The sequence below is a fragment of the Aptenodytes patagonicus genome, chromosome 2 (assembly GCF_965638725.1).
Source record: "Aptenodytes patagonicus chromosome 2, bAptPat1.pri.cur, whole genome shotgun sequence".
Lineage (NCBI taxonomy): Eukaryota > Metazoa > Chordata > Aves > Sphenisciformes > Spheniscidae > Aptenodytes > Aptenodytes patagonicus.
In genome coordinates, this window is record NC_134950.1 from 17,304,025 (window position 1) to 17,329,890 (window position 25,866).

The 25,866-nt window shown below is 43.4% G+C and overlaps 1 protein-coding gene across 1 annotated transcript in view; it reads left to right on the forward strand.

Annotated features, from left to right (window-relative positions):
• Nucleotides 1-23,625: 23,625 nt before the first annotated feature.
• The window catches only part of CSMD3 (CUB and Sushi multiple domains 3), an 823,344-nt gene continuing 821,103 nt past the window's right edge, over nucleotides 23,626-25,866 (forward strand). The window contains exon 1 of the mRNA XM_076329214.1: nucleotides 23,626-23,953. Coding sequence (XP_076185329.1) covers nucleotides 23,776-23,953 — 178 coding nt within the window. The 5' untranslated portion in view covers nucleotides 23,626-23,775. The remainder of the gene's footprint in view (nucleotides 23,954-25,866) is intronic.

Genomic DNA, 25,866 nt, shown 5'->3' on the forward strand with positions numbered 1-25,866 from the left:
AGAAGAAGACTTCACCATAAATAGCATGCTGTCAATGTGTCTGCAAAGTTCATACAGAGGGAACCAAACCCCTTTCTTTCACTTCTGGCATCACCACAACCAAATGAATGTATATGGTATAAATGCCCTTATTTGCATAGTCTGAATGTACATACCAATTTTGGAACCAATGTGTAAAATGACAAGAATAGTACCTTCCTTAATCTTTCAGTACTCAAAATACTAAACCCTAAAGGAAAAAGAGATTTGCCAGGGTTTTAGGTAAGATCTGAGCATCTTCCCACAAAGTGAGGTAGGCAAATGGGATGGAGGGCTATAGGCTGTTCAGGAGGGATAGGCAGCGCCCACAATGTGGAGGAGTTGCACTGTATGTAAGGGAGAGCTTTGCCTGTACAGCCCTTGTGGTTAGGGATGATGTGGTTGAGAGCCTCTGGGTGAGGGTTAGGGGGATGGAAGACAAAGCAGATATCATTGTGGGTGCCTACTATCAATTGCCCAGCCAAGATGATAGCACTGATTCTATAGGCAATTAGGAGAAATTAGGAGAAATCTCTGGATTGGTAGCCCTTGTCCTTATGGGAGATTTAAACTTTCCGGACATCAACTGGGAATATCATTCTGCTGTGACAAGCAAGTCTGGGAAATTCCTGAAGTTTGTTGAAGATAATTTCTTGTCCTAAGTACTCAGTGAGCCCACTGGGAAAGATGCCCTCCTAGACTTGATATTTGTGAATAGAGAAAGACTCGTGGGGATGTGATGGTAGGTGGCTGTCTTGGCCACAGTGATCATGAAATGGTTGCATTTAAAATTTTTGGTGTAATGAGAAAGAAGGACAGCAGAGTTGCTACCCTGGCCTTCAGGAGAGCAAATTTTAAGCTACTCAGGGACCTACTTAGCAGTGCCCCCTGGGAATCTGCTTTTGAGGGCGTAGGGGTACATGAGTGCTGGTCAGTTTTTAAGAACCACTTTTTAAAAGCACAGGAGCAGGCAATCCCATTGTGGCCTAAGTCAAGTAAGCAGGGCAGAAGATCAGCTTGGCTGAACAGGGAATTCCTCTTGGAACTCAGGAAGAAGAAATTGTATGATCTCTGGAAGAGACGTCAGGCTTCACAGGAAGATTACAGGTCGTCGATGCCCCATGCCTGTCAGTGTTTAGGAGGCATTTGGACAATGACCTTAATACCATGCTTTAACTTTTGGTCAGCCCTGAAGTGGACTAGATGATCATTGTAGATCCCTTCTAACTGAACTCAACTCTTCTCTTTTCTCTTCTCTTCTCTTCTCTTCTCTTCTCTTCTCTTCTCTTCTCTTCTCTTCTCTTCTCTTCTCTTCTCTTCTCTTCTCTTCTCTTCTCTTCTCTTCTCTTCTCTTCTCTTCTCTTCTCTTCTCTTCTCTTCTCTTCTCTTCTCTTCTCTTCCCTTCTCTTCTCTTCTCTTCTCTTCTCTTCTCTTCTCTTCTCTTCTCTTCTCTTCTCTTCTCTTCTCTTCTCTTCTCTTCTCTTCTCTTCTCTTCTCTCTTCAACTCTCAGAAAGGTTAGTCACAAATGAGCTGTGAAAGTTTTACCCCATGGCTGAAGCGCGTTTTGTATCCCATATAAACACAGCCAATTGTTGTGTTTAATAGAGGAGCTGTGCAGCTTGGTTTCAGAGGGAAAAGGGGATGTGACGATGATAGCAGCAATGGGCTATTTTTACAGTTTGGAAGAGTCATCGTTTGCCTCACTGTGCTTTAGGCACGGATCCAAATGTTCTAGGTTTGAAAATGACCAACCTTTCCACCACACCAGTGTAACTTCTGCTCACTTGTTTTTCAAAGCCTGTGTTATTTCCATGGCGGTCTATTGGCACCGTCCATCCCAACCTATGGCTCTGGTTAAACTTTGGTTTTCCTCCAGGCTGTGGCTGCCAAAATCATCCCCACTCATCCCCCTGGAAAAGAGTTTGTGTCCAGCCAGATCAAGTCCCTGGTCCTCCTCACTGCATGGCCTCATAGATGTTAGCTCTGGCGCAGAGAGGAGATGGCTAATAGAGGTGGTCTCTGGCTGCAAGGTTGGGTTTTGTCATGGCCTGAGAGAAGAGTAACAGCACTAGGTTTGCTCATAGGAGCTAAGTGGCACAGGACGCATCAGGGACACCCAGCAGCTGTGCCCAGTGCATGGCCACCAAGGGCAAGGACAGCTCCCTGTGTCTGCTGAGCACAGGGACTGCCTCAAGGCCAGCACCCCAAAGGCCTTCTTCCGAAGGATGTTGGGTGGAGGAGCGGCAGGCAGGGCTGCAGGAGACCCCGTCACCCCCATGTCACAGTGCCACTACCCAGCAACGCAGCAGTCACAATGCCCCAGGGCAGGATAAAGGGAACAACCTCCCATGTCCCGCTGCCAGCCTGCCCGTCTTTGCCATTAGGACAGAGCTGGCCCTGGGGGCAGCCCAAAGACATCTGAGAGGAACTCCTTGAGGAGCCAGTGGAATTACTTGGAGGGGGCTGAGGGAGGAAGACTGGAGGCAGGACAAGGCTGCTGGAGGTTCTCTGCTGCAAGGCCAGGTTCTGGAGGGGCCACGTTCAAAGCTCATCTGATGGACTGAAATCCTGCCTCAGCCTTTGGGGAACAGATGCCAGCTCCTCAGGAGATGAGAAGAACCACCAACACCTGGAGGTGCCTGAGGCTATCAGGCCTTTTCAGCTGGATAGCAGTGGCAAGACCAAGGGAATGCCTTCTTGAGGAGTATTTGAGGAGCACTGCAGAGCTTGTCATCATCCCCTGCAGGGCCAGGGGCAGCAGCTGTAAGAAATGGGATGCAGAGATGTTGCAAGGGGTCCCAGTGCTTTGGAGCACCCACTGGTGTCCTGTCAGGTGCAGGAAGGATTCTTGCCCCTAAGGTCGATCAGGCTGGGAGCATTTTGCCACTCTCAGAAGCTCCTGAGATGGCTCCAGGTTGAGGGAGAATAGGGGTTGGGCATCTTCTGGGAGTCATGACCAGCCTGTGGGATGAGGAGGCAGGTCTTGCTCACATGCTCAGGGAATAGCCAATTGCCATCTCTGGGGTCAGGAAGGAATTTTCCCCCAGGTCAGACTGGCTTTGGTTCCTGGGTGTTTTTTGCCTTCCTCTGCAGCACTGAGCACGGCTGCTTGTCAGGCCTCCTCTGGTCCATTTTGACTAGGTTACTGCCTACTGCTCATGCACCACAAAGTGGCCTCTTGTGCCATGTAGCCAGAGTGAGGAAGGCTTTTTTCCCCCCAGGGTGGGCCAGCACCGGTCCCCAGGGTTTCTTTGCCTTCCTCTATCTCACTGAGCACAGCCCTTTGCCAGGGCTCCTCTGGGCCACTTTGGCTAGGTGCCTGCTGCTCATGCTCCACGAAGGTGGCCCTCATGCCCCACATCTGTATCTGGGGAGGAGGAAATATTCTTTGCCCCCAGGGCAGGCTGGCAACAGTCCCCTGGGTTTTTTTCTCTTCCTCTGTAGCACTGAACACAGCCCCTTGTCAGGACTCCTCTGGTCCATTTTGGCTAGGTTCTTGCCTGCTGTTCTTGTACCACCAAGTCACCACTCGTGCCCTGGCTCTCTCTGGCTCTCTTTCCCATTGCAAATTTGTAGCGGGAGCGAGCTCTGGTCTTCCCGTGGCTCCATTTCCCCAGGTGTTCTTGCTTATGCAAAACAGTCTGTTCTTGTACGGGCTCCAGGCTTGCTGCTCCATCAGGAGCTGCCACTTTTCAGCTCTCTCTGCATGCAATACAAGCGCAGGGCAGGCACGAGAACAATTCTCATGCATCACTGGCCAAGCAGCACGGAGCAAGTTTTTGAAGGCAAAACGTATGCTTGTCACTGATATGTGTCATACTTCAAAAAATACCCCACAGTACCACACACCTCTTCTTTTGTGTGTGGTCAGTCCTGATCCTCATTCTTCAAGTTCTCACTCTTCAGGAAACAGGGACTGCTCAACCTGTATTGCTGCTGCTGCTTTCTGTAGCTCTGTGACTTGCCTTTGCCAGACTACAAGGGATATTTTTTCAAGCTAAACTGAAGAATGCATCAGCCTGCTCCTGGCTACACATGCGCATTGTGTTAATGCTTGTGAGCATCGGCTCTGAAACAAATTCAGAAAAATAAAATAATATAAAATAAAATAAGTTTCCACTTGTAACCTTTGTGATACATGTCCTTGAAAGTGGTTTTGGAGCTGAAAAACCCCTGACACTTCAGGCAAATAACAGTCTCATTGTTATTTGGCTCATGGTGAGCACAGGGATTAGAATAGAATGGACTGGACTGGACTGGACTAGAATAGAATAGAATAGTTATGCTATGTTATGCCTATAGTTATGCATGACAAGCTATGACCTAGGTCTGAGGGGTCCATCCAGGAGAGCAGCTATCTGCAGTGCAGGTCCCAGGCTCATCAAGGAGACAGGGCACACCTACAACATAGCTCAGGCAGGGACTGAAACATCCCTATATTATAAACACTGTTTTTAGCACAAATCCAAAACATAGCCCCATACAAGCTACTCTGAAGAAAATCAACTCTATCCCAGCCAAAACCAGCACAATGGGGAATGAAATGACTGCTTGTTAATAATATCCCCTTGAAAATATAACTTCTTAATATTATTTTCATATTGTACTGAAAGTGTTCAAATACTTTAATTAATTCCATTTCTACTAGCATTAACAGTATTTATAGTAAGAACTCTTTTTGAGAGACAAATTATATTTGTACTTGTATCTTCATTCATCAGTTTTTCAGTGTTTTGTCAAGCCATTACAAAACATACTGAATTTCTCTTGTCTATGGCAGTCTCTGAGGACAAAACTAGTGAGAAACAGACCTATCATCAAGCCAGAGAAGCAGCAGGTGAAAACACACTTTTGACCATTTTATTTGAGTTCTAGTTTTGTCTTTGTGTTGTTGTGGAAGGAAAAATGCACATTCACTGTCCCCTCTGGAGCTCAACATATAGAAAACTTAATGATTCAGCAACAGTTGCTCTTTTTTGGCACATGCTGTCTTTGTACTGAATAGAGGTGTTAGACAGGAGATTTTAAAAAATTCATGCTCCACAGTGAAACAAAACTCTCATTGTTCAAAAATGTCCATGGCAATGAGAAACTACAGTATGAAATTAACTCTGTGGCATCCAGTTCAGAGATTAAGCTGGTGGGATACACACAGGTTCAAAAGCCAGCCCAGCATGAAAGAGAGCAAACACCCAAACCTCACATCTTTTCTGAGAAAGTTAACAAAACATAATTATCCACCACTGGATTTTTTTTCTCCAATTTTCATTAAAACTTTCTATGAATTCTTTCCCAAATTTTTGTTGAAAGCTGAACATTATACATACAACTTCAGTTACTGTTTACCATCATTTTCTGTTGAAAATCTGTCTCATTCATTCTTCTTCAACTTAAAATGAGAATTGAATGACCTTTCATTACAGATAAGTAAGTCTGTTATCTAATATGGGTGTACAACTATTTCTTCAGTATATATGTCTACAAAATTGTTGCAGAAAGTAATTAAGAAACTGGATTGTCGTTATCAAGTTACGTCAGTGTAATGTGACAGACAGAAGAGTTTCACTGAAGAGTTTCATCTTTCTGATGTGTTAGATATGACATCTTTGAGAACTTCAAATCATTGTACCCTCTCTGGCAAAATGAGTTTACGATTGATGTTTTCTTTGGTAAACAGAATAATGCATTAAAAGGTTCAATGAGTTTATAAACACTTTTAAGGTTGAGATTATAGCAGTAAGGTTGACAGAGTCCTTCTACATTTTTCATTAGATGTGTATTTAGCCATAAAAATATTAATTCCACTCAACTTAAATGCAGTAGTTAGGCCTCTAACTAGCATTTATATATTAGTGTTAAAATATAGTAGCACATGCTTGACTGTTGCTTTATGCAAGAATGTGTATATTTATAATAGGGGAAATTAATTTTGTGCTTGTACTTCAAGATTAATTCATTTAGCACATACTATATATTTTCAATTTATTAATTTATACTTTATTTATTACATTAATACTATCATCAGTTAGAATGACAGGGTATTAATTATTCTGAAAGTCTTTTAAAATACGTACCAGAGAAAACACTTTTTCAACTTTTTTTTTTAAAACATGATTATATGTAATATGGACATGACCAGCTAGTTAGGGTCTAGCTTCTTACTCTGCTGGGATCATATCGATTTATACCCATTATCAAGTAAAGTTAAGTATCTTAACTAAGTTAGTATGATACCATCTTACTTTAAGGATGTACATTTCTCTGTATGTTTTGAAACCTTGCAGCAAGTAGTAACTAACAGCTGAATACTGAGAATCTAGATTTTTATACACTCCATATGAGGATGCTACAGGACAAACATATACCTGTGGTAAAAGAAATCTTATGAGTGTCATCTCAGATTGCAAACTCTGTCAATTAGGAAAGAGAATAAAAAACCCCAGGGTACTAGCACTTTCTATTAGTTATTGAAGAATAACTTTGTAATGAACAACTGAACAGTGAAATCACACTTACATATAGTAAGTGAATCCTTTATGTAAAAAATACTCATCTATGCAACACATATCATAGAAATTCTGATGTCAAAGGTTTAAGCATAACTTACTAGTCCTTAGGAAGTATTTTTAATTTTCTGTACACATTTTGCTCTGTTCAATTTTTTTCTGATGTGCAATACATTTTCATTCTGACAGTTTTTCTCCAAAAGGTCATTTTCCTTTCCTTTTTAGCCATAACTAAGTTACGGTACACAAAAATGTATGAAATTTTCACCTATGTTTTGAACATCATAACTTGCTCCAGAAATGTTAGCTGAATTCTAAGTCTGTGTCTATAATATATTTGAGTGAACACTACTGTCATGGAAATAATTTTTTCTGTGACTTTTATTTCTTACACATATGCTCTGGTAACTTATTCAGTAATAGCCATCTCTTATTAAAATCTACACTTAGGAACTGCAAGTACTGGATAATTTGATTTTTTATTACACATAAATGTTTTTAGTATTTTGCTATTTTAGAGAGCTCTCCCGAATGAGCATCAATCTCACACTCAGGGAAAAAGGATGCATAACTCTAAGCTTTCTAATGTTGGCTTCAGGCATTTAAAGCAGAAGACTTCCTTAGGTCCCTTGTGGAAGCCCTTTTCCTTTTTTCCTCTTTTCCTTTAAACCATTTGAAGAGAATTTAGCACTGATGAAAAGATGCATTCTGATAGTCATGGAAAGTGAGTTTTGTCTATGATTACAGCAAGTATACAAAGACACTAGGACAATATGTCAGTGTTTAATGACTTAAATTATGTTCATTTAAAGTTTCGTCTTTCTTCTTGCTTTTTTCCCAAGTATGGTAAAAAGATCCCTTGTTAATTAGACTCCACAGGTCCTACCATTTATGCATCTAATGACATCTACTTCAAATCCACTGAGGAATTTATGGTCCCTTTGAATTTGACATTTCCTTTCATTTTTCTGCTAAACCAACCATCATACTTGCTAGATTCACACCAGTAGAACCTTCAGAAATACTGATAATATTTGCAACCAATCCAAAACTTCATGAAAACATGTGTCTTAGGTTCTTATTTCCCATCCTAACCCAGAAGAGCAAATTCTGCATTTTTCTTGCTGTGGTCTTTCTACTTTTCGCTGAGCATCACAATCAGACACAAAAGGCTTTGTTTGGATTCATTAAGCAGCGAAAAGGTGTTCTAGTTCCAAATTGGAGGGCAAGAAATCATTGTAGAAGGGTACAACAGAGGAGTGAAATAATCATTCTTCATTCTACAAAGTGATACAGAGCCAGTCCATGATTAATATCTGCTGCCCTAAACTTGAAACAGAGGATAGATATACCCTAAACTTCATCCCTAACATAACCTCTTCAATGCTGTCCTCATGATCAGGGAAAAAGTTAATTAATTCCTTGCTCAAAGGCAAACAAGGATCAAATCAAATTAACAAATCATTAACAAACCAAATGCCTCCTCTGGAATTAAATCTCACCTTCAGCCTCTCCTGGAAAATAGTACAGGTAGCCAGAAGCGTATGTACTGTTCAGTGAGGACTGTAACAAGTCATTTTAATTTTTCTGTGATTCAGATTTCTTATTTTCATCACATGAATTTATTAAATCTTTTTCTTACCTATTTTGTCTGTGTTCTCTCATTCTCTAGCCTATGTGTGAGTGCTGCACAGCATGTGAGTGACAGCAACTGGAGAAGAGGCTGTGGGTCACAAAGCCCATAGGCACGTGTCCCAGCAACTGGAGAGACCCGGCTGTGTTTATCTTTTCCCAGTTAATTTAATCCTGAATGTGTGTGTGCATGTGTTACTCATTAGCAAACCTTGAGCTGGACTAGCCGGCAGGCAGGAGACTGGCATGGAGAGGCACAAGGTCTGAGCCAGGGAGTGGGTGAGAGCCCCATTATCCAGGAAAAGATATTAGATAGACTTAGGACTTGTGCTAATATACGAGGGATCTGTGACTGTGTGGGTGCAAGATCAGTGTGAGACAAGTATGCAAATGCATGTATCTGTTTGCTACTGAACATCAAGCTGGACTAGTTGGTGAGTAGGAGGAGACCTGCATGCTGGGTAAGGGACCCAGGGTCCAGCCATGGGTATTAGATGGGCTGAGAGGTCACTCTGATATTCGAGAGATCCATGATTTTGTGTGTGTTTGTGAATCTACAGAGTGAGGGCATGCATGAGTTTTCACTTCAGTCCTGATGAGCCAGAGAGGAGGAGCAGGACTACACTGCTTTATGTGAATGCTGTCGGTGTTCACGGAGCTGCTGCTAAAGGCAGTGCCCTGTTTGTGGTAGTCTGTGTGGCTAGCTATGTTAGTGACCTCTGTGTGTGTGTGCATGTGCACACATGCCTCTCTGGGATGTGGGCTCAGCCTCACTACCTGCCAAACCTGCAAAAAGGAACAGCAGCATCCATGGGAATGGGATGGAGAGACCCCTGGATTCCCAGGCTGCACCTGGCTGGGCTTCAGCAACCACAAAGAAGAAACACTGGTCCTGGAATCCACAGGCTTCAGCAACTCATAACTTCCTCAACATTTTCACTTTTACTACCTCTGAATTAGATATGTTAGTTTTGATTTGATTTGCTTTAAACAGCTTTTACACATATCCATTAAAAATACAAAACAACATTATTTTCAGCTGTTTGACCCTCATCTTTTTCACAGGAACACAGCATCTGATGTACAAGATCAGAGATCCATTTAATCTAATTTTCAAACACTTTGTGCAATGCTAGGTGTTTCAGTGAGATGCTATGAAAGCTGTCATGTTGAATGGTTCTGTTAACAAAATCCTCATTTTAGAAATTATTTAATTATAGATCTAGGATTCTCTGAGGACTGGTGAGAATAGATAACTCAGCATTAAGCATGGGACAAGAAGAGTGCCCTTCTGAGTAAGAAGTATCCACAAGTTGAACAGCTGCTGCTTCAATGAATGTTGCCAGCAAGAAAGAGAGTTTCCAGGTCCTTGCTGACAGCATGGGGAAGAGGTGACAGCAGCAATGAGAAGTCCGCTAGTCTGAATGAGAAAGCAAGAGAAGGGGATACCCTCAGACCTGAAAGGGTCCAGAGATGCAAGTAATAGCTGCAGAAGATGATGTGGCTGAAGGGACAAAACATACCGCTCCTTCTCTGATGGTCAGTGCTTTAACATTCAACTTTTAGGCTATTGCAACTGAATATGTGTGTCTATATATATATGTGCACATATATAATATATATACATATATGTATGTATCAGTTAATTAAGAGATTGCTGTGATAAAGTGTTTAGAAGACTGACAAATCAGGCCAGTTTTAAGCTTTAAAACCAAACTTTACTAAATGCATTCATTAACAACACATTTTGTGCTGATAATTAGTTCTTGCATGTTACTGATTGATTGTCATCACTATATATACAAAACTGTCAGTCAGTAACACTAATATGCTACATTAGTTATGAGTATACAACACCCTGATGACACCTCATGATGGTCATCATGATGATGCTCATGATGACACCATTGGCTATGGTCCTTGGTGGTTCTCAGTTGTGGAGGTTAAGTTGATCAAGCCTGAGAGATTTTGATGAGAGAATTTAGAACTGAAGGGGGTTCATTTTCTTTCTTCTCCATATTTCCACCGTTTGATGTTTTTATGCTATTTGGTCCCCCCAAGGGGAAGCAGGGGTTTCATCTGCTCCCAATACTGCTTATATTGCTTTTTTTTCTTGTCTTGCAAGTCATGCTTCTTGTGCATTCCCCAAATTGCCCTGCATGCAACTACACACACATTTGTCCCTTTGATGATCACGTTCCTCTCATATTTTGTGAAGTGCTTATGCATTGTGTCTAGTTCTGCCATCACAGTATTACAAAATAAATAAGCATTTGTGCTGGTTACCTTATTTTAGTACCCTTATATTTGGGTTCAAGGCAAGTTTATACTGATTAGGGCACATGCCGTTTCTAGTCGACATAGGCCTCTGCTTTAGCTACAAGGGGTAGGGTACCAAGAGGAGTTATTTAAGTCCCAAGTTCGAAGTCTTAGTTCCAGGCAAAATACACAAAGAGATTTGGGCATTCAGTAATCAGATGGACAACAGCCAGCCCTCTGAGTGCAGAGTTTCCTGAATTAGCAAATAAAGAATGATGAAGAAATGTGTCAGGAGCTTACACACTTGATTTTCAGCTAAAGGGAAATTATTTTATTATACAAGGATTATCAATCTAGAATTCACTCCTGGACCTTGGTTCTTAAATCATTCCTTTAAGAAACACAGCTGAGTCATTTATTCCAAAGGATGTCTGAAAGGAATTGTACCTAATAAAAATCTCAGGAGCAGACAGCTTGCCAGGATTTGGGAGACAGACTGGATGCTCAGTATAGGAGATATACTACCTGGGAAGTATAGACACTGATCAAAGGAGAAAAACATGCTTCATCTCCTTGAGAAAGGCTCATGAATAAATATTCAGTGATTAATACATTCTCTTAGGAGAATAGAAACATGTGTCTAGTCCTAGTAAGTATGACATAAAAACCTTACTAAACAGCCATTACAGAAAGTAAAATTTAGTAAGTTCCAACTTCTTTGTTGCATTCAGAAATATTTCCTCTTCTCTAATATTTTTTTCCACTCTGTATTCACCCTGTTTCCACTAAATTCCATATGTAATAATGTGAGAAGAGACGGACATAAGGGACATTATAAACAGTTGAAATGGCATCATTTTACTTATGTCAGTTAAGAAAAAACCATATACAGCAGCTGAGGAAAATTTTAAAAAATATGTATTTTCCTCTATATGTAATCAATTTTGATAATATTTTCATGTTAAATAAATATTTAGAATAGAATAGAATAGAATAGAATAGAATAGAATAGAATAGAATAGTTCAGTTGGAAGGGACCTGCAACGATCAGCTAGTCCAACTGCATGACCAATGCAGGGCTGACCAAAAGATAAAGCATGTTATTAAGGACATTGTCCAAATGCCTCTTAAACACTGGGACATTGACCACTTCTCTAGGAAGCCTGTTCCTGTGTTTGACCACCCTCTCAGTAAAGAAATGCTTCCTAATGTCAAGTCCAAACCTTCTCGGGTGCAGCTTTGAACCATTCCCCTGACTCCCATCACTGGATACCAGGGAGAAGAGATCAGCGCCTCCCTCTCCATTTCCCCTCCTCAGCAAGCTGTAGAAAGCAATGAGGTCGCCCTTTTCTCCAAACTAGATAAACCCAAAGTCCTTAGCTGGTCCTCACAGGATGTGCCTTCCAGCCCTTTCACCAGCTTTGTTGCCCTCCTCTGGATGCATTCAAGGACCTGAACATCCTTCTTAAATGGTGGGGCCCAGAATACTGCACACAGTATTCAAGTTGAGGCCGCACCAACGCTAAATACAGCGGGATAATCCCCTCTTCTAACTGGCTGGTTATACTGTGTTTGATGCACCCCAGGATGTGGTTTGCCCTCTTGGCTGCCAGGGCACGCTGCTGTCTCATATTGAGCCTGCTGTTGAACAGCATCCCCAGACCCCTTCCTGCAGGGCTGCTCTCCAGCCACTCCTCTCTCAGTTTACACTTGGGTCTGGCATTACTCCATCCCAAGTGCAGAATCCAGCATTTGTTCTTGTTAAACTTCATACCAGTGGTGACCGCCCAATGCTCCAATCTATCTAGATCCCTCTGCAAGGCCCCTTGCCCCTCAAGAGAGTCAACAGCACCTCCCAGTTTGGTATCATTAGCAAACTTGCTAATGGTGCATTCAACTCCTGTATACAGACCATTGATAAATATATTGAACAGATCTGGTCCTAGAATTGAACCCTGAGGAACACCGCTGGTGACCGGTCACCAGCCAGATGTAGCCCCATTCACTACAACCCTTTGAGCCCTGCTGTTCAGCCAGTTCTTCACCCAGCGCACTATGAACCCACTCATCCCACAGTTGGACAACCTGTCCAGAAGGATGCTGTGAGGGACAGTATCAAAAGCCTCACTAAAATCCAGAAAAACTACATCCACCACCTTGCCTTCATCCACTAGGTGGGTGACCTTATCACAGAAAGATATTAAATTAGACAGGACTTTCCCTTCGTGAACCCAGGTTGACTCTGCCTGATGATTGCATTGTTCTTTAAATGCCTGAGAGGCATTTAAATGTTCTTTAAATGCCTAAGAGGGGTTCTGCTGTAACATCCACTAGCTCCTGCAGTACTCTGGGATGAACCCCATCAGGCCCCATGGACTTATGGACATTCAACTGATACAACTGGTCCCTCACAATTTCGGTGTCCACCAATAGAAAGTCACTGTTCCTGCAGTCATGGTCCTCCAACTCAGAGGACCGGGCAACCCAAGGTCTATCAGTATTATTAAAGACTGAGGCAAAAAAAAAATGTTGAATGCCTCCGCTTTTTCTTCATCCCTATTTGTCAGGTGACCATCAAGTATCGATCCAACATTTTCCTTAGACCTCTTCTTGCTATTAGCATACTTTAAAAAGCATTTCTTGTTGTCTGACGCAACGCTGGCCAGTTTCAACTCTAATTGAGCTTTGGTCTTTCATGTTTTCTTCCTGCATATGTGAACCACAGCTCTGTAATCTTCCTGCGAAGCCTGACCTTGCTTCCAGAGATCATAGAGTTTCTTCTTCCTCTTGAGCTCCACAAGGAGTTCCCTGTTCAGCCAAGCTAGTCTTCCACCCCACCTACTTGCTTTATTATACTATGCATTAATTATATTGAAAAATTATATAGAGTTCATATAGCATATATTGTATTTTGCTATTCATTTTCCATTTTATTCTAGACATATTCCAACATTTTACTGTGATGAAACCAAATGAATTATTTTGAGTAGCCTTTCAATTATTTGACATTATTTCCAACATATTTTCTTGCAGCAACTCTGAAATATCTACAAATAAATTGAACTTGCTCCATTTAATGATTGTAGAGCTACTAAAGATTCTTTTACACTCACCCGAGTTCATTGCCAATTTTTCAACATATTCTCAAGGATCTCATTATTTTCTTTACTTGTAGCCCTTCAATATTTCTAGTGCAAATTTTATTTCTCATTTAGTATAAAATATTTTGATGCCACTTTTTGTATCTCTAAAATACTTTTGCCAGAGGCTATTAGGATTTCAGACAAGAAACTGCTTGCTTATAAATGAAACAATTTTCTTAAAAAGACAAATAGACTGAGATGCATATGGTAAGACAATACACTACAGTCCATTTTTCTTTGTTTCTATAATAATGACAAACACTTATATGGATAGACACTATGCCTGAAATAAAAAATGCAACTGATTACTGTTTCAGAAAGCTAGCTAACACCTTCATAGAAAACTGGAAATCCTAAAACAGTAAAAATACATCAGAAGAAAAAATCAGGGGAACTTGATGATAGAAATTGTTTATATGTGATAAATTGCGACAATATGGAAAATAAAAAATTAGTGCCTCTGGATATTAATACTATACTTTCTATTTATTGAAGTACTTTATTCTTAATAACTTAAATTGGAGGACTTAAAACAATAGTTCATCTAGTCCATTCATGAGAATGGGTGATGTTATACATTCTGTATTTTCATGTAAAAACAATAATCACAGAACAGTTCTAGAATCAAAAGTGGTGTACATACGATGCCAATAAATTTTGCTACCCATCGAAACAATAAATAGGTAAGAAGCAGCACATTCGAGAGCATCAAACTAAGTAAACTGTAGATATATAGTGCTGAAAAATGTAGCCTGCCATCTGAAATGCACACAAGGGTACCGACCAGCAAACTGTCAACAGGTGACTGGTCCCCTTTATCTTCTTATCTCTCCATTTTTGCACATGTCCCTCCCCAACCACCATGCGGCCGGTCACGAGCGGTGTTCCCCAGGGCTCAGTACTGGGGCCAGTCTTGTTCAATATCTTTATCAATGACCTGGATGAGGGGATTGAGTGCACCCTCAGGAAGTTTGCAGACGACACCAAGCTGGGCGGGAGTGTTGATCTGCTCAAGGGTAGGAAGGCTCTGCAGAGGGACCTGGACAGGCTGGATTGATGGGCTAAGGCCAGTTGTATGGGATCCAACAAGGCCAAGTGCCGGGTCCTGCACTTGGGTCACAACAACCCCATGCAGCGCTACAGGCTTGGGGAAGAGTGGCTGGAAAGCTGCCTGTCGGAAAAGGACCTGGGGGTGCTGGTCGACAGGCGGCTGAACATGAGCCGGCAGTGTGCCCAGGCGGCCAAGAAGGCCAATGGCATCCTGGCCTGTATCAGAAATAGTGTGGCCAGTAGGAGTAGGGAAGTGATTGTGCCCCTGTCCTCGGCACTGGTGAGGCCGCACCTCGAATACTGTGTTCAGTTTTGGGCCCCTCACTACAAGAAGGACACTGAGGTGCTGGAGCGTGTGCAGAGAAGGGCAACGAGGCTGGTGAGGGGTCTGGAGAACAAGTCTTATGAGGAGCGGCTGAGGGAACTGGGGTTGTTTAGCCTGCAGAAAAGGAGGCTGAGGGGAGACCTCATCGCTCTCTACAACTACCTGAAAGGAGGTTGTAGTGAGGTGGGTGTTGGTCTTTTCTCCGAAGTAACAAGCGATAGGACGAGAGGAAATGGCCTCAAGTTGCGCCAGGGGAGGTTTAGATTGGATGTAAGGAAAAATTTCTTTACTGAAAGAGTGGTGAAACATTGGAACAGGCTGCCCAGGGAAGTGGTGGAGTCCCCATCCCTGGAGGTATTTAAAAGACGTGTAGATGAGGCGCTTAGGGACATGGTTTAGTGGGCATGGTGGTGTTGGGTTGACGGTTGGACTCGATGATCTTAGAGGTCTTTTCCAACCTCAATGATTCTATGATTCTATGATTCTATGATCCCTCCATTTCCCCACCTTTGGATCCTCCCCTAAACATCCCATAATAAGTCTCGCACAATCCCAGAATGCTCTTCCCCTGCATCCCATAATGAGCCCTGTCCCCCAGGGCAGGGAGCCCCCAGTCTGTGTGGTGCCCCGGAGAACTGCCCCCAGGGACTCATGGTGCTGGGTCTCACCCAAGCCATGGGGCTGATGCTCTCCTGGGACAGCCCTTGGGGGGTCAGGGCAGGGGCTCATGTCTCTGCACTCCTCTGTGTGTGTGTGGGTGAGCTTTTTAGCACATACGCTAACACCGGTCAGCTCAGATCTCCTACACTTCAAGCTGCACAAAAAAATTATAGCATCACCACATCACCACTCATTACTTTTAGCTCATCATTCTCCAAGTGATATGCGATGCCCCTACAGAAAAAGAAGGAAGCCACAGAGCTGGTTGTGAAATGCTATTCAAAATCAGCACCAATACACTCTTGCTGTAATACTGCACTTGGCTAAACAGAGGAAGGGATTCAAACATTATATAGCATTTGAGAGTGGAGTACAGAGCGAAATAGATAGGAAAAGGGTCTAGCTATGTTCACGCATACCAAATATCTAGCTGAAACAAAATAGCCTGAAACTAGTCCAATAATCTTTTCTACCCACTTTCTTTAACCCCCTCCAGCTTCCGATCAATGTTAAACATTAAATAATACAAACAAAAGTCTGAAATATTTTACTAGGCTACCTTGAACACACTGAGACAAATTAATAATGCAGTCACGAATCACAATTAAATTCAACAGCTGTGATATCTGTGTTCATCAGATACATTTAAGTTTCATTTTTGCCTGTCTTTTCTTCAAGATTAAAAATTGCAAACACCTACCACCAAAATTTCCTAACCTATCTGTGCCTTTATAACCTCAGCATACGGCATCTAAAAGCCATCAGTATACTTTAGTTGCATATCCAGAAATATGTCTCTAAACCAGGTTATCAATTCTGTTTGCAATGTCTCTATACTCATAAGTGTTTATTAAAGAATATAAGGCAGGCAGATAGAACGCCAGTCTTCTTTCTAGGTATGAATTACTTATAAATGTTCATTATATAATTTGCAATCTGAAATTAGAGTCAAGGTTACCATATTTTACAGTTTAGTTTTTCTACAGCTCCGTGTACAGAATTCCTGTTCAAGCCGGAGAATCCTTCATGAAGAGTAACAGCAAAGCAGGGGCTTTCTAGATTTGTTCTCCTGCAGATGCCAGAGGATTTATATATGTAACTCCTGTAAGTATCAACAAGAATAATTAATTATTAATTTTATATCTACAGTGCTTATCTTCCCTAACATTCCAAGAACCACACAAAGACATTAAAAACATTAAACATTAAACAATGCAACAGATAATACAGATAAAAAACAGTCACATAAATAATTAAAACAAAATCTGAGATGCAGTAGAAACCTTTGTTCTATAAAGTATTCTTTTCACCCCCTGGCTAACAAATAGAAGTTTAGTGAGAAAATCTACACTTACCAGTGAGAATGCAGTTCAGATTTGCTCAATGAAGAATGATAGTACATACATTGATCTGATTATCACTTAATGACAGTTAAATAACTGATGTTTAATATACATTTACTATGTCTCAATCTAATGCAAACAGGAAAGTGGAATTTGGAAGGATGTTTTAATGTCCCCCCACCAGCTCACCCACTTTTCTACCTACACAATCCACTAAAAAAATGAAATCTTTTTTCTTCCTATTTCAGCACCTCACCACCCTTTCCCGATTTCTTTTCCTTTACATACTGCAGTAGTACTATTATGACAGAAGGATAATATTTGGTGCAATTCTAGACATTTCTCTTTTATTTATTACTTCAGTGACAAAGCATAGCAATTTCCTACCACACTCTTTTCCCCCAATATTTACCTCTTCTTCTCTTTTGTTCTACTGACACTACGTACAGCCATTCCCTATTATGGAATTTCCTTTTTTTATGTCCATGGTATCCAGAACTCCAGGTGACAATCTGCCTTTAATTATATACTAAATAATTGTATTTGTTGCAACAATCACATCAAATATCTTTTCTAAACTTTCGCCATTCAAGCGTCCCTTCGCCAAGCTTTCACTGCACAATGTTGCACTGTATCACATGCATGAGCTTGTTGGGAGCTACTTACATATCTCAACAAAGCAGTGCGTTGAGCAGAATAAACAATGACATCTTTGGTCCTAAATCAAAGGTCCTAAACTGCCAGATCTAAGGGGTAATACAGCTAGTGTTCGAATAGCTATTTGAACATATGCCACTCAATTACTAAGGACAGGGGAATCAAGATCTAAATTCTGCCCAAGCTGACTGCCTAGCACATCTTAGTGAGCCTGGCCTCACTGCACATACCATGTAAAAAGTCATTCTGCCTGTGTAAAGAAGTCAGACACTTCTGATTTTCACACACCCTATAGGATTTCCAAATCATCAAACTCAAACTCTGCTGACCGGAGATGGGAGAACATTACAGTGGTGACAGCTTTTGCTGAGAATGTCAGTTGTTTAAATCCCAGACAAATACAACTACACACCAAGATCATCTTGACTGATCATGACTGATACAACAAAAATAAATTTAGTCACTAAGATATGCAAAATCTGGTAGCAGTAGACCAAAACTAATTCCTTGAATTCCACTTGAAAACTAAGTGTTATATAGTACAATATCTAAATCAGGAAATGTTGCATAAAATAGAATTGCATTCTCTCTCTTGTCTCAAAACAGATTTCAGATGTGGCCTCTAGCAGAATGAAAGGAACATTTAATAGGGAGATAACAAAAACACAACTAATTGTGATAATGAAACATATGATCTCTGTCTCCCTAAGAACAGTGCATCTGAAAGAAGTATTCCTTTTTTTCTTTATTCAGGGGTGTAAGTGTGTACTCTTGAATATTGCTGCTATCTGGTTTTCTTGAAGAGATCTTTTATGCTAGAGGCAGCTTAGAACCTGATTTATGAAAACTTAAGTTAAAAAGTAGTCAAGAGGACATCAGTATTATGACACCTTTCCCCTCCAGCTATTTCCATCACTGTATTTGCTTTACTGCATCTTTGTTTGGGTTGTATTACACTTGATCTTCATACTACGGCTGTATCCTGTACTGTGAATATGTGGCAGTAACATCAGCACATGGTAGCACCCCAACATTTGTGGAATGATCCCTGCCTCACTCTTTCCCATCCAAACCTCATTGTCTATTTCACACCAGTAAAACTATTCTACTCTGAGTAAACGGAGGATTGAAGTGCCACGTACCTGGGGATGGCACAACGGTGTCCTCCTCTTTGTGACCTCCTCTGAAGGACTCCCAACACATATTGAAAAGCGTAAGTGAGAAAATGGAAGTTTGGGAGTGTATTTGTAGCACTCTCCTACTGTTTTCAAGGTAAGAGAATGTTAGGGCTCACCGACAGATGAACAGGCAGTTCAGGGTCATGGTTAGGTCTAACATGATCATATTTGGGTTTATAACCAGATAGACTAAGTTATGGGAATTCAGAAAATTCTACATTCTGCATTAGGTCAGGATGTTCAAAATAATTATGTGATATGAGTGAATGCAATTTGTATCTTAGGTCAAATACATATTTTTAAATATCACTGCCTATATGCTTTGCACATGCCTACATATGCTGTCTGTGCTTGCAAGCATTGTGTATCGTATTATTCACAGTGTTATTTGTCATGGAAGACCCCACTGCATTTTTTAAAGCAAAGCAATCGGTCTATCTACAATTAGAGTGAAGTTACCCAAGTGCAAAATGTAGGAGTTATTTAACAAAATACAGCTACCTTACACAAAAGTATATGACAGCGAATGAAGAATAACAAATGCAGTTGAAAATGTAGGAGGAATTTGTAATGTAATTACCAAAACTTAAATTTGATCTGCCTTGGCAAAGTGAACAGGGAACTGTGAAGGGGGGAAATGCGAATACCAATAGTTGTACATTATTCCATAGAACTATTTTGGTGTATTTATTTCTTGGAGATTCTGAGGCAAGAGTGCCTGCTTACATATACTAGAACTGAGGCATGACAGCGTAGTTTACTTTATGAAGCATCCAACAATAATAGCACGAAGGAGCACCCTGTCAGGTCTCTGATACACTTTTTCCACTAGCATTGCTGATATTCATGTGCCTGGCAGGTCAGACATTTAAGTATCTGCCCATTTCTGATTTCAGCATATTTTAAAATTCTTGGGAGTATTTAATCATAGTGATTGACTTAATGGTCCTTGCCAAGTCACTTTCATCCTTGACTGGTACCCAAATGATCAGTAAGCTTGACCATGCCAAAAGAGGGGAGAAAGAAAGAAAGAGAGAGGAGAAAGAGAAAAAAGAGGGCAGGAAAGAGAAAGAATGAGGGAGAGAAAGGGAGAGAAAGAAAAACACAAAGGGAGGAAGAAGGAGTGAGAGAGAAAAAGAAAGAAAGAGAAAGAAGGGAAGAGAAGGAAGAGAGAAGAAGAAAATTAACTTTATCCCAGCCGAAACCAGGACAGAAGGGAAGGAAGGAAGGAAGGAAGGAGAGAGGGAGGGAAAGAAAGAAGGGACGGAGGGAAGGAAAAGTAAGAGGGAGGAGGAGGAGGACACTATATGAATATGAAACATATAGCGTAATCTACAGCTTGAACCCAGAATCACTCAAAAGGTTACGGAACACTAGTATTTAACAACAAAACAACCACAATAAAAATGTATCACAGTGTTTGAGGATTGGAGTGGGGGGTGTTCTAGAAAGAAATTCAAATCGATCCCTAGCATTAACACTATCAAATGTGCCTAACATTTGCCTTAGTACCTGAAGTACTATTTTTAAAATGCATCTAAATTACTTGGAAACCTAAGGGGCTTTGAAAATTAGTAGGAAGTTGGCCACAAAAATTCCTTGGGTATCCCATTTTTAACCGTAAGCATTTCTTCGTTCACATTTAACATCTAACTGATGAGCCAAAATTTCATTTTAAGAAGTAATACAGATAACTCACAGCATAAATCTTACTGGATGTCAAAGAGACATGACTTCTAACAGCATCAAAATAAGCCTCCTAAATAAGTTAGGTATTGAAGTACTGAGCAATGCAATGCATGAATTAGAAACAGTAAGTCTAGGTCTTCAATATCTATTTCTTATCCTCCATAACTGATAAAGTATTTACTCCAAGGAGATTTGAGTTCCAGAGCTGGAAAGTGTTCTTGGGGGAATAAGGGCAGAACTTTATTCCAAGCACATAAAAAAAGCTCAATAGTAGAAGTGAGGCCATTCGTGCTATTCTGAAAGTGCAGGACTCCCTTCAGTTTTGAAACGCTCTTGAAAAATGGATTCCAGTTACATGCATACATACACGCATAAACGTACATACATGCATATAGTAAAGAGAGATATATTGGAATTCTTTTAACGAATACAGTACACAGGTTCTGAATAGAGTGATTTTCACCCATCCCACATTACCTCAAGCAGGGACCACTGAAATTTTGTCAAAAAGTTGATCCTAATGTGGCACTGCCCTTAACACCAGTACAGGGCTTGTATTACTTGTGAGATCACATTCCTGAGCTGCTGCAGAGGAAGAAAATAAGCCCACCAAGTTTCAATTACAATAGTCACTCTCTAAGACTTATGTGTCTGCAACAGAGGGCTGTAGACAGTACACGAGGCCATGAAATATATACCTTTGCTTCTCCCCAGTAAACAAACCTGTATGGACCCGATGGGGACGGTTAGTGTCAGGACTTGCAGCTAAAGATAGTCTTTCCTCACACCAGCTACAAGCAGTCTTACAGCTAGAGAGACGAGTTCAACCAGCCATATGCAGGGCCACACTCTGCTAAATACTGTTGGCTTCACTAAAACAGGGCATAGTTGTAAGTAAAGGTGGAATGAAGGCACATATTGCTTGCCCCTACACCCACACGGGAGCAGACTCATAGCCATGCTAACTTCCTCTTTCACATTGTGCTTTGGGAGTAAAGGATGAATCATTACCTTTCCAGATTCCTTCACTACTATTTTCTATGATATTGTGATACTACTGCATATATCTATATATAATTGATATATACATAAATATATGTTTATACAAATTTGCATATGCACCTACACATATATAGAAAGCCTCACATCACATCCACGCCCCTGTCGAAAACAGTTCCTAACCAGGACACAGCTTTCCACAAATGCACGCCATGCACATACAAAAACCAACACACTGTTCAACATGGGGAAATGCAAAACCCTGTGCAAACACACATGCAAAGATCCATGCTTCGTGACTGCCTGCCTGCCAAAATTTCCCAGCTCACACACTCGTGTACGTCGGCACTTCACTTCAGATTATACCCATGCACTCAGACACATGCACATGTGCACATATGCACCATATACACATCCACATACAAATGTACAACGTACATATGCAAACCGATATGAATGAACACATACATACACTGGTGCAAGACAAAAGCATGCTCAAACAGAGAGGTACACACATGTTGATGTGTAAGAACACATGCACACATATGCACACACACACAAAATACAGGTACACTCAGAGGCACAGAAACAGATCCATGCACACTCACACACACACAGATGCATGCACACATACACAAAAAAAACATGTGCACACATGCACTCATATGCACAGAATCACACAAGCACAGATGCACACACAAACACATGCACTCACATACACCGACGCACACTCACACACCACACACATGCACACATGCAGGCACCCACATTCCACATGACAGCACATGCATGCACACAAACACATCCACACAGGCACACGCTTGCACAGACACACATGCACGTGCAAACATTCACAGGCACAAACACACATGCACCCAAACACACACACAGCCAAACACACAGTCACCCACACAAAAAATGCACAACACATGCACTAACACAAGCAGACCCTCGCACCATAGGGTCAGTTACACACACGTGCACACACATGTACGCGCACACACACCCTGAGGCACAAAAATGCACCACCCCCCCACACACACCTCGAACAAACACCTCCGCACACCCACTCACATGCACACCCCCGCACGTCCCCCGCACCGCAGGCGTTGCTCGCCCGCCCCCTCCGCACGCTCCCCCCAACGGAGGGAACCGCCGCCCCGCGCACCTTGCGCGGTAGTTGCGCCGGGCAGAGGACGGAAGCCGAAAGCACGGCTCCCCAGCCCCGCAAGGCGGGGTCGGTGCCGGCCTCCGCAGCCCCCGGCCTCCGCAGCCCCGGCCGGCAGCTCCCTTTCCCCCTCAGCCGGGGCTCCCCCCGCGCAGCGCCGCGCAGGTCCCCCGCCCCCGCGGAGCCGCGCGGCCCCGGCGTCGCGCCGTCGCGGCCGCTAGGTGGCGCCAGCGCTCTTCCTGGCGGAGCCGCGGCCGCACCGCCCCCGCACCGCCGCCCCGGCCCGGCCCGGCCCGGCCCGGCCCGGCTCGCCGGGAGCTGCCGCCCCGCCCGCTCTGCCCGCTGCGCGGCGCGGCGCTTTCCCCGCCCGCGGCGGCGAAAAGCCCCCTCAGCTGCGGGCACGGCTGTGGCCGCGCTCTTCGGGGAGCGGGGCTGTGCCCGCCGCGGTCCTGCCCGCCGCCTCCCCGCGCCCGCGGAGGCCGGCCGGCAGAGCAATTAGCCTGCAAATCCCCTCGGAGACGCACATGCTCCCGTGCGAGGTGTGTGCCCGAAGGCGCGCGCGCGTGTGTGTGTGCGTGTGTGTGAGTGTGTGCCGGTGGTGACGATGGCAGCCCCAAGCATCGCACGTGAATTCTTAATAACGAGGCACTGATTGTTTTTGCGAGCGGCGGCAGGATGGATGAGCCCCGCCGTGTTAGCTGCCGGAGGCTCCTCCGGCAGGCTGTGGAGACCTCGCCACTGTATTATTTCCCGAGCCGTTTTCCTAGGCAGAACTGATCCTCTCGGGGGAACAGGGGGGCGGGGGGAGAATCTCAATTGCAAATACTGTTTGGAGTTTATTCGAGAGAGCGTCTGAGCTTTAAGATGCTCTTCCGTGGCTCCTGGTGGATGCTGTAGCGAGCCAGGATTGTGGTGGGTTTCGGCTGTGCAGGGAGTTGGGGTAGCGGGGGGGTGGGGGGAGGGAAAAGACACGATCGAGAGTAGCTGAGACTTTGTGCCCCCGTTGGAGAGATGGTTGAGTCCTCGTCAAGGTTGCTGTGGTATCCCAGAAACACCATTCACTCCGAGCTGTGACCGCGCACCATCAACAGCAACAACTCCGCTGCGCCTGGCCAAGGAATAGGAATTAGGAGCTCTCAAGAATAATATGAAAGAGATCTGCAGAGGGGAAATCCGTGCAAAGGAATCGAAATTAGCAGACTTTTGGGAAAGGGGATGTACTAAATGTGGCCGGCTGGACTTCATCCTGGTGAAGAAAATGGAGATTAAAAGTGGATTTACATTTTGGAACCTCGTCTTTTTATTGATGGTTTCGTGTGTGAAAGGTAGGGTAGTATCTGAGGGGTATATTTTTAGGGGTCCGTTTGCTTTCGGTCAGGGCGTTGCAAGCTTTCGCCTTATGCCAAGGTGTATTTAAAAATATATTTATCTCTTATTTTATATTTTTACCCTGGGTACTTTGCAATGGAAAGATATAAATGATCGCTAAAGCGGGGAGGAAAGAAGGAGTTGATTCAGAGCTCTCTTCGGAAATAGGAAATGTATTTGCTTGCCAGGCTTGGCGTTCAATGCAGTGACTGAGCTGGGGCTCAATAAATATTCTTGCAGTATGCTCAAACGGAGACGTGAGTTGGTTCATATAGCCTCTAACTAGTGTATATTCAAGCAAATCCCACGGGTGACTTTTTTAAGGTGATGATGAGGGTTGTGGGGGGGGGATTACCTACATTTCTGGTTTTCGGTCGAGCAACGGGCTCTTTGCGGGAATGCCTGTATCGATGCACTTACCAGTTTAACCCGTTGCGTGGGGAAAGTTACGGAGGAACCCAGCGTGTGCGTAGCCGTCTCACAGCCCGAAATGCGCTTCACGCTCAGCTTTCTGTATGCATGCAGGGCTCCCTGACTATCGAAAAGGTACGTTAGCAATTCAGCCTTGAAGGCATGGTCTACCGCTGGGTGCAAGGATCGACACCTTTTCTCTTCCCTCCTTTGGTCCCTTTTCCCTGATGTATGTGAGGTTTTTGGGTTGGATTTTTTTTGTCTCTTTTTTCGGGGCAGAAGCTATTTTGCTTTCTTCCTGCTTCTGTGTTCATGAAAGGAGAGAAACAAGGAAACCTCTAGTTAGCGGCACAAATATCTCCACTAAGTCTGTGCTTGCAGACAATTAAGGGAAATGCTACACACCGAGAAAAGAAGAAATATGTGGTTTGAATAATGTGCACCTTCAAAATTACACAGGCATCGCTAAACGGTGAAGTGCTGATCCCATCATGCATGCCTTCAGTAATACGATCTATTCTGCAACTCCCCACAGTCGGCTGCCTACCCGAAATAATCTCCCCTTGTTTGTGGCCAGTGATTAATATCTGATTAATCACCCTTTTATCCCCCTCCTCATCCTCATCCCTCCTCCCTGCCACACTCATACACTTCCAGAATATTTAGTAGACATTATCGATCCTCTCCGAGTTTTTAGACTTGGCTATCGCCTACAGAGGTTGCCTGCATGGGTGGGAAGGAGGTGTGTTTGGGGGGGGGGGGGGGCATTCAAAGGCGTGCCTTCCCAAGCTGGCTCTGCCTTGGATGAAACAGTTTATTGTATAGCTTTGCAGCTGCTTGTCCCCCAATTTGCATCGCGTGAAAAAGATAATCCGTGTTTCACGGAGGGGATGTCGAGGGCTTTTACCTCCTCCCACGTTATCCTGACACGGGGGATCCGAGGGGAAGGGGCTTGTCTGTGATGTTAATGCACATGTTAATTACAGGCAGCTTCTCTCTGTTTGCGTCTATTGAAGCAAGCTGCTCCCCGCGCTTTGCCCCGTTCTGGAGAATGCGATCAAGACCAACCCGGGGCTTTCGGGGCATTTCTTTCCCGTGGTTCAGCCCCCTGTCATTAACGCATTCTCTGTGCCGGGTGCGGTCATTTGCAAGTCACGGGCTCGCTGCCTGCGAGGCGCGCCGTGCCGCTCCGCGGCGCACCGCGGGCGCGGTAGGGAGGCGCTGGGGCTAATGGGTGGCTCCGGAGCTGCTGCCGAAGCAGCTGCTTTGTGAGCACGAGTCGCGGGGCGGCAGCATCCTACAGAATTAAAGACTCGGGCGGTTCTCCCCGCGTCGCGATGGCCGCGGGAGCCGTGCAAGTTTCCACAGCACCTGTTGAGAAGCCGCTTCGCTTTCCCTTGGCGGGGAGCGGGGGGGAGAGGAAAAAACAGTGGATACGGAGAGCAAAAGCTGGGGTGAA